General features: G+C 41.7%; 1 protein-coding gene across 1 annotated transcript in view; it reads left to right on the top strand.

The window, feature by feature from the left end:
• Positions 1–12,614, top strand: part of robo3 (roundabout, axon guidance receptor, homolog 3 (Drosophila)) — an 89,020-nt gene that overhangs the window by 37,502 nt on the left and 38,904 nt on the right. Inside the window, 4 exon segments of the mRNA XM_069165162.1 lie at positions 3,487–3,644; positions 4,575–4,695; positions 6,563–6,701; positions 7,751–7,878. Coding sequence (XP_069021263.1) covers positions 3,487–3,644; positions 4,575–4,695; positions 6,563–6,701; positions 7,751–7,878 — 546 coding nt within the window.

The following is a 12,614-nucleotide window of genomic DNA, read 5'->3' on the forward strand; positions in this document are numbered from 1 at the left end:
TGATTTAATAATCCTGTGAATCTCACGTGACACTGTTGTATCTACATGTGTCTAAAGATACAGATACTGCAACACCAATGATATACCAAATCTCTACTGGTAGACACATCTGTATTGCCGTGTAGTACATTTTTCATATCATCCAAAGACTGAGGCACGTGTACTTCACTGCTTCAGGGTTTCAGTTCCAATCAGGTATATCTATATATTAAATATATACACTTGTGCTTCTTATCTCTGTGTCTGTCTCTCATTAAAGCTCACCGTTAAGGCCCAGTGGTGGGGATTACTCTGGCTTTGTTGAAGGGCTTTAAAGAAAGGGTCAAAGTGCACCCATTTAATATGGGCCCCCAAGGGCCTCATGGGTAATTGCCAGTGCCTAATAAACTTCTAGAGACCCTCTTTTCGCTCAGATTTGGTGAAGGGCAGAAAGCGAAAGATCAGGGGCCCCTGGAGCCGGGATTTCAGTGTGGTGTGACAGGTCATCTCTGCAGTCCTTTAACCCCACAGCATGCTAATTCAGACCCGGGGTGCAGTCAGCTGTCCTATTTCCTCCCTCGCTTTGCGTGACGGGACAGGTTCCTGAACAATTTAGTAAGGTTTTTGTAATCTGCTGTGAAGAGTGGTTGGAGGAAATGTGGGCAGCTGGTACAGATAAGGTCATGGGTGTGGTTTGGCATATCATTCCTGGATTGGAGGGGCCAATGGGATTCAGAGTATCCCGCAAGCTCTGTGGCAAAGTAATTGGCCATAAGGATCTGGGTCTGACCAGGGCCATAAGCAGAATTTTCATCCCTTAGGAGACTCAAATAAAAATAATATAACTTAGTGGTTCAGGAGCCAACAGTGAAATGTGTTTTATCAGGGCAAAGGCAAGCACAGGCTCTGTTAGCTAATGAGGAAATGAAAAATATCCTCTTTCCCACTGAAGCACTGATGTGCCCGTCTCCCATGACCTTGATTACAAACAAAACCGGCTGATTTATCCCCTCACATCCACACCCACACTCGCATTGAAAGAGGACGCCACGCTATCTTGACAAGAAGAGAAATGAGCGTTGGTGGCGTGGAGCCTGGCACCGAGATACCGTGAATCCACCACACACGCCAGGTACTCCAGATAAAGAAACGTCCTCAGAGGTCCCCGTGTAAATAGGGTCGTATGGATGGATGGACAGATAGATGTATGGATGGTGATGATAATGGTAATATCCTGGGGCTTTCTCGGCCTGTCAGCGCTGTCATGATGGGAGCTGTGTCATTAATCAGATGAGGCAGTGACCCTCCCCTGCTGGCCTGTGACATTACAGCGACATTGCTGCTGTCTCACACAAACATGGACAACATCCTCGCGTGCATACCCACTCATGTCCAAAGATAAAATACACCAGTACAGATGTAAATATTCCATCGTCTATCAGTGTCGATACGAAGGAAAAAATGTCTCAAAGGACATTTGATGGCAACCATTGAAACTCCTTTATATGACCATAAAATCATGAGTGAGTGAGTTTCCAGCAGTTTCACATTACACTGAAACAAATCACATGTTCTCCTTCTTCATTTGCTCATTTAGTCCTCAAGGTTTCTCAGATCAAACAAATGAGTGTGGGAGTATGTCTATCAGAGCTTTGAAAACAATCCTTTATCCTCTCACATCTCAGGGAAAACGTAAACACTTGTTAATTCTACCAAAGACACATTTGAAAAGGACAACGCAGTGAATGAGATGAATCAGGTTTGAAAGTTACAGGATATCGCTCTTTGTTTCCTCAGGACTCAAAAGAGTAATAGAACACCAAAGTATGATCTTTGTTCCATTCGTTGAGCCTTGACGTGACTATACCCATGTCACTGTAATCTACCTGGTAGTTTGGGATCATGTGTGATTCTATTTTCAGTGGTTCACACTATACACTACAATAAACAAACAATATTGACTCAGGAAATAACAGGTGTTGATAAAAAGCTGCTGTCACAGTAAAAATAACACATACATTATAAGTTAACTCCCTCCCTTGATTTTGACTGTAAATTTGTATTATATCCTATTATAAGTATTTCATTAGACAATTCTATCAAGCTGTACAGACCTACACGTTGTGTAATAAGAAGACAACACTTTAATATCTATTTTTTCCCCACTATGTCCAACCGATGTGTCCAACCAACAGGGCGTTTTAAAGCTTTTTTAGTAGCAATGTAGAAAAGTGTGTGAACAGCCGCCAGTCTGAATTAAGACGCCACTTTCTGACATGACTTGCACTTTTTAAAGTGAAGAGGCAGATTATTCTCCGCTCATCTTCATGACAGTCCACACAGATCTTTGCATGCTCAGGAGAGACTTGCATCGAGACACGAGTGGAATCTTATTATATTGATATGACTTATTGATATCATCAGCAAGATCCTGATTATATATGCAAATCAGGCATGGTATCCTCTTGCATTAATTAATCATTAAGCAGCTCCTTGATGTTCGAATCTCTCATCGAGCCATAGCTTCAAAGGGAGCTTTATGGAATATTTGAGGGTTGCTGCTGGATTTTGGAATTTTTTTTTTTAAGAAATGGTTCAGAGATTGTGACGTGAAAAGGAATTTTTGGTGGGCGAAATGAGAATGACAAAGAAACTATCATTGTTTTATCACCTTTGCAAATCCCTGGAGTGACTCGGGCCAGACTTGTAGCCTGCAGGCGTGCACGGCTTCATCCTGTTCCTGGTAGACCGCTGCTGTCAGTACATCATCTCAGACTACAGAACCATCCTCCACATCTGTAATCTGAGAGGTCACAAAGCTCCAGGGACTGAAATGAGAAAGAAATAGCGTGATGCCTTCAGGTAACAGCCACAAGATGTTGACCACAGAAGGATACATTTGAAAGGAGGTGCTGTGACCTGAAGACAAATCTCAATTTTTTTATGAATAAACTCCAGCGAAGTAAAAAAGAGGGAGTTATTTTCTGAACTCTGCATTCAGAGTGGCTTCCTGCAGTTGATAGCGTTGCTTCATCTGATGTACTTGTTTGAATAATTTTTCTTTTTTCCTTGTTCATATTTATGCATGTGCATTTGCCAAGGGAATGTGTGTGTGTGTGTGTGTGTGTGTGTGTGTGTGTTTGGGTCAGATTTAATAATTCATCTACTTAGTGTGTGTCAGCTTTATTATTGATGTGCTGTGATGCTGCACACGACATCAAGTCAATGAAGACCTCAGGGATACATGCACTTCATGTTACATCCACCGTCCTGCAGGATCAGAAGCCGTGTCCTCTCAGGCTTTGTGTCAAACAGTGAGAGATGATCCTAATTTTTTATTTGCACCTGTTTGGCATTCACGGTGCTTCTTTTTAAAGGCCTAAAGTCAGAATAATATAAGCTGAATTTATTGCAGAACTACAAAGCCCGATAAATGACCGAATATCATCGACGTAGAGGTGTACACTCATTACCACCGTTTCTCTGAACCTTCACTGTTTTCCACAGTTCTTAGAGACGACTTCCGTCAGACGCCCAGCGATGTGGTGGTAGCAGCGGGGGAGCCGGCTGTCATGGAGTGCATCCCTCCCAGAGGCCATCCTGAGCCGACCATCTCTTGGAAGAGAAACAACATCCGGGTCAACGATCGAGACGAAAGGATCACTGTAAGTTGTTTTTATAAAGATACCTAGAACCGTTAGAACAAGTTAATAAGCAGAGGTTTCCACGGTGAAGTTATTTCCAACCTATTGGGTTTTTACTTTGTGGCTTTTGGGTCAAACTAGCGACTTTCCTGAATTTCTCCGGTAAACTTTCAAATGAATGATTCGACATCCACTGACTAAATCAGACTATTTTTGATCACTACTGATGAAAGACACTGGTTTATTATTATTAATGAGAAGCCCCTGATTAAGAATTGAGAATCAAGGACTATTGAACTGCACTGATTGGTATTTAATCGAATCCCTCAAGTATGTTTGTCAGAAAAAAGCCACCTTCTATAAATAACTGACACAATCACTCGAATATGATAAAACCAGGTTTGCTCTCTTCCTGTTTGCAAGCAAGTGTGTACACACTCCATCCACTGTACTGTCCATCCATCATCAGATGATGAATCAATGCAGCAACTTATTGCAAACTGAGCAGTGGAAGATGCTCCGATGGCGACTGGCCTGCAGCTACAACCGTTGTCAAATAATGTGAGAAGCAGCAGGAGAGCATCAGTTACTGAGGATGACAGAGAGGTCCTCTGACCAACATGCCTCAATATCCTCTTTCCAACCGCTCTCCATTTGTCTTCTTTCTCTCTCCTCCTCCATCTGTCCACCTCTCCTCCTCCACCTGTCCTCCATCTCTCGTCCTCCATCACTCTACCTCAATCTCTCCTCCATCTCCCCACCTCTCCTCCTCCATTTGTCCACCTCTTCTCCTCCACCTCTCCTCCATCTCTCGTCCTCCATCACTCTTCCTCAATCTCTCCTCCATCTCCCCACCTCTCCTCCTCTATCTCTCCACCTCTCCTCCATCTCTCGTACTCCACCTCTCTTCCTCCATCTCATCATTTTCTCACTTTGCCTGTTTTTTTTCAGATCCGTGGAGGGAAGTTGATGATTTCGAACACCAGGAAAAGTGACGCTGGCATGTATGTGTGTGTTGGAACCAACATGGTTGGAGAGAAGGACAGTGATCCTGCTGAACTTGTGGTATTTGGTGAGTCATTTTTACTGTAACTTATAAAAGTACAACCACAGAGCAAATACTGTATGGAAATGAAACATAAGGGAATGTTTGTAATCTAATACAGTGAATACGGTACTGTAAGATGTATTAGCATGAATCGTCCTGAAAGCATGCTTATTTGTTGTTGAGGTTATACAAACAATTGTGATCAAATATATTTAAATAAAATTGTCAATATTCTATGTTTTCTCCTATATTATCCCTTTATAAACTATAAAACTATTATACAATGTATGCTATCGTAAGCTTCACATATCAGTAAAAGTCTCCTCAGTTTTCTGCCTCTAGGTTTATTTTCCTTCTGGTTGTGTTTTGTCTCTCCTCTGATGTTGGAGCAGAAGATGAATCTTTGCCTCCCAGCTGCCCTTTACTTTGCTCTCTTGACCTTTCTGCCTCTTCTGTTCTCTCTGATTCTCTGCTTTGCTCTCGGTAGAGCAGCAGGACAAGTATTCTCAAAGTGTGTATTGATTCCAGGAAACAGATAGACTATTGATATCCCCCTACCTCCCCCTCCCCTCCCCCTTCCCACATGTTGCTCCTTCTGCACATTATTGTTCAACAGTAAACTTAAGACACCAAATTTATCAGTTTATGACTCCTGAAAAACCCGACACTTTCCCGAATATTTCATATTACTGCCATCTGCGTCATTGAAAAGATAATATCAGAACATCTGAACTTATTCTTCGACTCGTTTTCTGCCTTTTATCGTCCGGACATCCAAGAAGCTTTTAACAGCTTCACCCGGGAATTTCTGTAGCCGGAATAACTTTAAGAACTAATTATCGTCATGATAAAAGATCACTGGGTGTACTTGTCTCTTCTGAGCATACTGTATGTCTTAACATGTTATGATTTTGGCTTCAGTATTCATAATTTGTTTCTTTGCTCATCACAGAAAGCAGTCTGTGCTGCTGCAGCAATCTAATTACCCTAAAAAAATACTACAAATAGTAAGTCAATGGATTATCAGGTCCTGCGTGTGCTTGAGTGTGTTTTGATCCATTTTCTTGTTCTTTTGTCTGAGTAAAAGTTTAATAAGAAACCTCTCAGGTTTAGATGAGGCTCAGATCAAATATTAAGACTCACCGTGAGGTCTGTTGCAGTGCAGTGGACATCCACTCTCCCCCTCATGTCTGCCTCCATTACTCCCCTCTTTGTGTCTGTTTTACAGACTCTGCCTCGCTGCTCTTAGTCTTCTCTCTTTGATTCTTTAAACGTTATATCTTTAAATTTATAAATGGCATTTAATATGATACGTCTGAAAGTAGGGCAGCACAGTAGTGCAGTGGTTAGCATCGTCGCCTCACAGCGAAAAGGTGCCGGGTTTGAATCCGGGCCTGGGCCTTTCTGTGGGGAGTTTGCATGTTCTCCCTGTGCCTGCATGTGTGGGTTATCTCTGGGTACTCCGCTTCCTCCCACCATCCACAAACATGCACCTCAAGTTAATTGGTGATTCTACAAATTGTCTTTGGTGTGAATGAGGGTATAGATAATTAATTATACCCGCACAAGACTCTGAAGAGTTTAGTGTTGTGCATTCTGAGCTGATTTTCTGCCCAGCACAGTGGAACAGGGTGATTATCTGAGTTAGTGTAAGCTTTTCTGAGTAAACTCCAGAGGCTGCTGTGCTGAAAATCTGAGATCACCAGTTTCAGAGTGAAGACATTAAAAGGAGGAAATGTTTCTGATCATTCCAAATGTGTCCACCCTTCCATTACAGTGAAGGCCATGTTATGAATTGCTGACAAATATGAAAAGTCAAACTGCAGTTTGAAAAGTAGCACTCCAACACTTTTAATCATCTCCCTCCATTCTCCATCTGTTTTAACTTCAGAGAGGCCGGTGTTCACCAAACAGCCGGTAAACCAGGTGGTGCTGGCAGACGATATGGTGGAGTTCTTCTGCGAGGTGCACGGAGACCCGAGTCCGACTGTCCGCTGGCGGAGGGAGGAGGGGGAGCTTCCCCGCGGCAGGTACGATGAAGCAACACTCACGTAGTGTCTGCTGGTACTGCATGATCTATCAGGACAATGTGAAATCACTCCACCAACATGTTCCACTTCCAGGAACAAGTATCACTTCAGCTTCAGTCAGAGAGCACTTCCTGTCGGCACGCCTGCTGTCCTCAGTCAGTTGTTCCAAATGATAATGAAGTAATTCAGTGATTGATTGAAGAAATTATTTTCTGATTAGATGAATTTATGCTGTTTTTACTATTATTTTGTAATTTGATTTTGCAAACAAATTACAAATGAAATCTTTTTTCTTTTTTTTTAAACAAAAAATGTTATGATAATATTTGGATGTTTAATGAACAATAACTGAAACAAACCAATTCTCTTATGGAGGCTGCAATGATTGTTTTCAATTTGCGCATTAGGTCCGGTGCTGCTTATAAATATATATTCTAAAGATTCAGAGCACTGCAGGTGAAAGAAATCCAAATTGTATGCCTCATATGGCACAGCAACTCGTGTCTGTAACATAAAGTCATGAATAACAAGCTACTTATTTGTTCAACAGCTGTCGAATGTGCCATGACTGTTTTTGTACTGCCTGTGCTACCACAGAGGATCATGTTGTGTTTGCAGCATGACACAGATACTGCGTTACCGGGAGAGTCACTCTCTCTCATTTGATTGGATGAAGCTTTAATGATCCCTCAGGGGGAACAAGGTAAATTGTTCCCTGGTTGTCAGCGCGATTCTGATCAAAACACAGATGGATTTTTTTGTCTCAGTAAGCATCAACAGCCCTCTGCAGTGATCACATTAACTGCTTGTATAAACTTTGATTATAATTTTAAATATGTTGATATTAATGTTAGAAAATCTTATATTGCCAACTGCATTGCATCAGCTTTATAAATAGGGAGAAAAAAACATCCCTGTGCGTGGTCAGGTAGTAAAAACAATCACACACTTATGAACCTCACATGCATTAAAACAGTTCAAATCACCACCATCTGGCGTTTTGGGAACATCTATTTTTTTTTCTAAATATTGTGTCTATATTTTTCCAGATTTGAAATCCGCAGTGACAACAGTCTGCGTCTGACTCAGGTGCGCGCTGAGGACGAAGGCACGTACACCTGCGTGTCAGAGAACAGCGTGGGCAAAGCCGAGGCGTCGGGTACCCTGCAAGTGCACGGTGAGACACGACACTTCCTCATTCACTACACACACAAAAGACTGACACAATAAATATTTCACTGAAATTTCGTCTCTGAAGTTTTCAGCTTTTATTCCGTTTTGCTGAAATTGCAGCTACAGTCACTGAGGTGCCAGCTGGCTGCACAGTCACCGGCCTCGTATTCAAATTTGAAAGCAAGAAAAGTGATTTGCAAAATGTGCAAATCTTACAACAACTATTCTTCTGAGCATCTCATTTCATTTATATTATGTGTGAATAATGGGAGAAGATGAAAAAGTGGCAAAAGCCTTTCCGTCTTCAAATATGTTGGTAAATAAAATAATAGATAAATGTAAAAGAAAATCAGCTTTTATTAAATTGTTGTGAAACTTCACTGGAGGCACTTCTGCACTGACAGAATCTTTCACTTGGATTTTAACACTGAATACATGAGTAAATTATTTGCACAGATGGACGGTTTTGCTATGATGCTTCACAAAATGCCCACATCCCGCCTCCCTGCCGTCTGCAACATTTCACCGTCTTTTGTCTCGTGATTTCATTTTGGTTGTTTTTGTTGGACAACCAGGACTTTAAGAACATGTTGAATACTAGATGATGCTGCCTATTAAGAAGTCAGAAAAATAAGTGAGTAGGCAGTACCGTGGCTGGTCAAAACTGCCCATATTATTCCACTGGTAACACACTGTTAACTGAAACTAAAAGAGAGATAAAGTGAAAAATGGATTTTAAGTTCCTTTCATACCTCCACCCGTCATCCCCGTGGAGAGAGAGCGAAGATCAAAAAGCAGTGAAATTGCATTAGAATAAAGTCAGTCCCTTGGAGAGAAGCACTCCAATGAGAAATCTGTCATTTGTGGTGATAAAAGAGAATATTTAGAGTTTGCATGTGTACCAGTCAGTTCAGTGAGCGGGCCCTCCGGCCTGCAGCAGCAATACTGACATGTGTCAACACACCGATGCTCACTTACTAAATCTACATGAATGCACTGACAAACAGAAACAATGTGTTTGTTGGTGCACAAGAAACACACACTCATGCAAAAATCACACATTGTGCAGAAACACACATCGTGCACTTAACTAATAGAACTTTGTAACAAAGTCATTCCCAGCAGCAGCTGTTAGGCAAATGGAAATTGATTGTGGGTTGGTGCATGCAGCCGCGGTATCAGGGATAATAGAAATACCACACACACACACACACACACACACACACACACACACACACACACACACACACACACACACACACACACACACACACACACAAAGGAAAATGACCAGGTATCAGACAAAACCACAGATCAATAAGAATCTGACCTCTTATCTTCACCTGTATGTTGACATCCAGTCCATAATTCCTCCTCCTACCTAATGGACCATCTCATTTAGGCTGCTGCCATTTTCACGTTCCGCTCACTCATGACTGTTCATTTTAAGTAGAGTTGAAGAAATGTGGCGCTCCAAAGATTCAAATATTTCATCCACTATCACCATTCATTGCCAGCTCATCATCTCATTCATCTTTCTTTTCCTCCCTTTCTCGTTTGCATCCCTCCATCACAGTCGGCCCATCCTGTAAGTATTCCATTTCATCCCATCTTTGCATGTTTAAGTGTGTGTTTATGTTTAGTTAAGAAGGGATGATGCAAATTCATTAACATGAGTGCTTGTAAACGTACCAGATTTCACCATCAGGGATCATTTTCAGCTGCAGTTTTGTGGATGGCGATGGCATATAAAAAAAACCCAACATTCTAAAAATCAATTAGGAATAGAGACTAGTTAGTGTAGAAACCAGGGGGAGGGAGCTTTAGCTCATCTGCAGGTGAAGCTTCCATTAATACCAGGACTCTTTCATTTAGTACACTTTCTGTAAAATGAATTAAAAGTGGATAACTGTCATGCTGATTAATCACATATGTGCTGACAATTCAGTCTCCTCTTTGAAAAAGAAAATACTTCTATACTGTGCCACTGTGTGTCGGTGTGCTTATGACGATGGCAAGTCTGTGGATGAAGTGGCAGCTTCTTCTCTGACTCATCCAGGCCACGACAGTCGAGCATTTACCATGCAAGTGGAAATATAGTCTCATTGCTGCCATGTATTAAAGTGTCCGGCACTTTTCATTGGCATTTCTGGAAGACAACCATGTAATTGAAGGAGGTAGTTCCATTTTTTTCACAGGTTTCAGACTTCTGCTGTTTCCAACATCTAAAGTAGGACATTTAAATGATGAGTTTCTGGAGTTTCTGGATCATCATTACAATATCTCCTGTTCATCTCCTCTCAGTCACCTGATGTGCGTAGGCAGGGTTAGTGGACAGGGGTGAAATAGCCCTTTTAGGCTACGGCACATACTGGCGGAGGGCATGGACAGATTAATGTCCATTAGAGAAACAGTTCTCTGTAGAAGAGAGTGGAGCAGATACGGGCACAGTTTATGAATTAAACAATCCCTCATCGGCCCACATGACACAGAATGAATCCATTTCAACTAGTTAGTATTAATTCTTCAATCTGCTCTTTCTCTTATAACAAGTGAAAAACCAACAAAAGAGATGATTTCCAAGCTCTTTATAGCTGGCATGCTTCACACAGTCCTTAGCTGTTATGAAGAAAATGAAAGAAAGAAAATGACTCAGTACTTACCAAAAGGTCTTGTTTTCATTGTGCACTCACTGTGAAGTCAACATACTGTTACAGATAAATGAGCTGTGTTGAAAACCCTGATATGGAAAGGTGCAGAAATGAATGAATGTTTTGCTTCGATCATAGACACAGGACCAGAACTGTAAACGTGAGTGTCTCTCTGAGTGACTGACTAATGGAGGCATTTGACTGACGGCATCGGTCGGCCGAGTGCCACGACCTCCTATATTCGTTCCAAAATATAAAGTCCTCCAGCTCGTCATGCACAGTCCAGTCATACAGTAGGTTTTGACCTTGTCCTTTTTGATTGAATATGACAAACAGTGACCCACAAATACAGTACATGTTGGCAGGCCAAATGGAGAGAGGGACATTTGACACCATTTTGTCCAGAGCAAATATCACTTTAAAGATCTCTAACATACCAAACAGGCCTGACGATGATCAGGATGTCCCGAAGAGAGCTGAAGAAAGGCTGTGGCACCAAAACTGGGACACGCCAGTCCTCTCACAGCAGGGGGCTGCAAGGACAATCCCAAAAACTCATCTGGTCTAGTTTGCACGTATCTAAAGGCATATGTCCCCTTTGTAATATATATTTTTTTGAAATCATGTCCCATTTCTCAGACATAATTTGCACCTTGATGCCAGTAGACACACTGGAAGAGTATGAAGCACATATGTATGACACACATGATGTTTGCTAGCATATGCAGATGTTCAGAGATCCGTTATGTGTTGGTTAAGCCTTCATCTCTGTCAATCCTCTAATTCCACACTTGATTGAAGCCATTTGCTCTAAGAAAACAAAACTGAACAGAAACCATTTCTTTTTTTGTCTTTCGTTGGGATGTCTTACGAAATGTAATGGTTTGGATGAGATTGCATGTGCATTCTGAATATTTGAGTCGAACGTAAGCCTGACTTGAGTCAGTCCCATCTGTTAATCTTGCAGATAGCTTTGGGAAATAAAGAAACAGGGATGGAGCAGGAAAAAAAGAAAAGAAAAATATTACAGGGAAAAAAAACAGCTGCAACTTTTACCACAAATTTAGATAACTGATGAGGTATGTACAGACAGAAGGCAATATGCGTTTTCTCAAAGCTTTACCAGCCCTCCAATTCATATATTGACATTGGATATAGGCGGGAGTTCTGGGCACTAACTTCAAATTAAAAACAAGCACAGATGAATTATAGGCAAGCTATGATATATTACGGCCAGGAAATAACCACCTCCTCAATCATGGTTTCAGACTGGAAACAGTCTCTGGAAAAAAAACAAAAAGTGTTTATGTGGGGGGGAGGGGGGTTATATGAAAGAATGAAGCAGCGGCAGCATGCGAGTGTGTTTACTCTTGCGTACATGTGTGAAACACACTGTCTGCATCAGCGTGGGACTGTGACAGCTGCCTGTCACATGGAGGCCCCCGAGGAACTCCTGCTGGGACGACGTGTGTGTATTTGTGTTCCCCCGTGTGTGATAGCTTCAGTATGTTGCTGCAAATCATACGTCAAGTGTGCATGTGGGGGAGTCGGGGAAGTAAGATGCTTTGGTTGTAAGCACTTTGTCTGCCTTTGCTACGTGATTGAGCAACACGGCATGTTCATACAGCAGCAGTGGAACAAATGGCGCACTGATCTGTCTGAGTGGGAGCACAGTATGTGGTGAGCAGCTGAGACCATCGAAACGCTTGTGTGCATCAGTTTGTTTATTAAGGATCTTCCATTGATGGTGTTCGCTGCTTAAACCCGACTAAAGCCAGGATCAGCCGCCCTGTCACCAGACAGGAACATTAATATCAGAGTTCAGGATTTACTGAGTCGTTGGGTGGATTTTGTTCTCAGGAAACTGATTCATGTTTTATTCTGCAAAACCTTCGATTACATCCAGTCACAACATTTTAAATACTGTGGTTTAGGTTTGAGAAGATTCCAAATAAGCAGTGTTCGGGAGTGACATGATCAAATTATACTTCGTTACCAATACTGAGAGAAAATGTGTAATTCAATTACAGTTACTATTCCAAATGTAGGGGATTATAAAGAGGTTACGTCTGAGTACACTCCTTTCAAT

The sequence above is a fragment of the Embiotoca jacksoni genome, unplaced genomic scaffold, assembly GCF_022577435.1.
Source record: "Embiotoca jacksoni isolate LCO1_2020_lvr unplaced genomic scaffold, fEmbJac1.0.p SCAF_33, whole genome shotgun sequence".
Classification (NCBI taxonomy): domain Eukaryota; kingdom Metazoa; phylum Chordata; class Actinopteri; family Embiotocidae; genus Embiotoca; species Embiotoca jacksoni.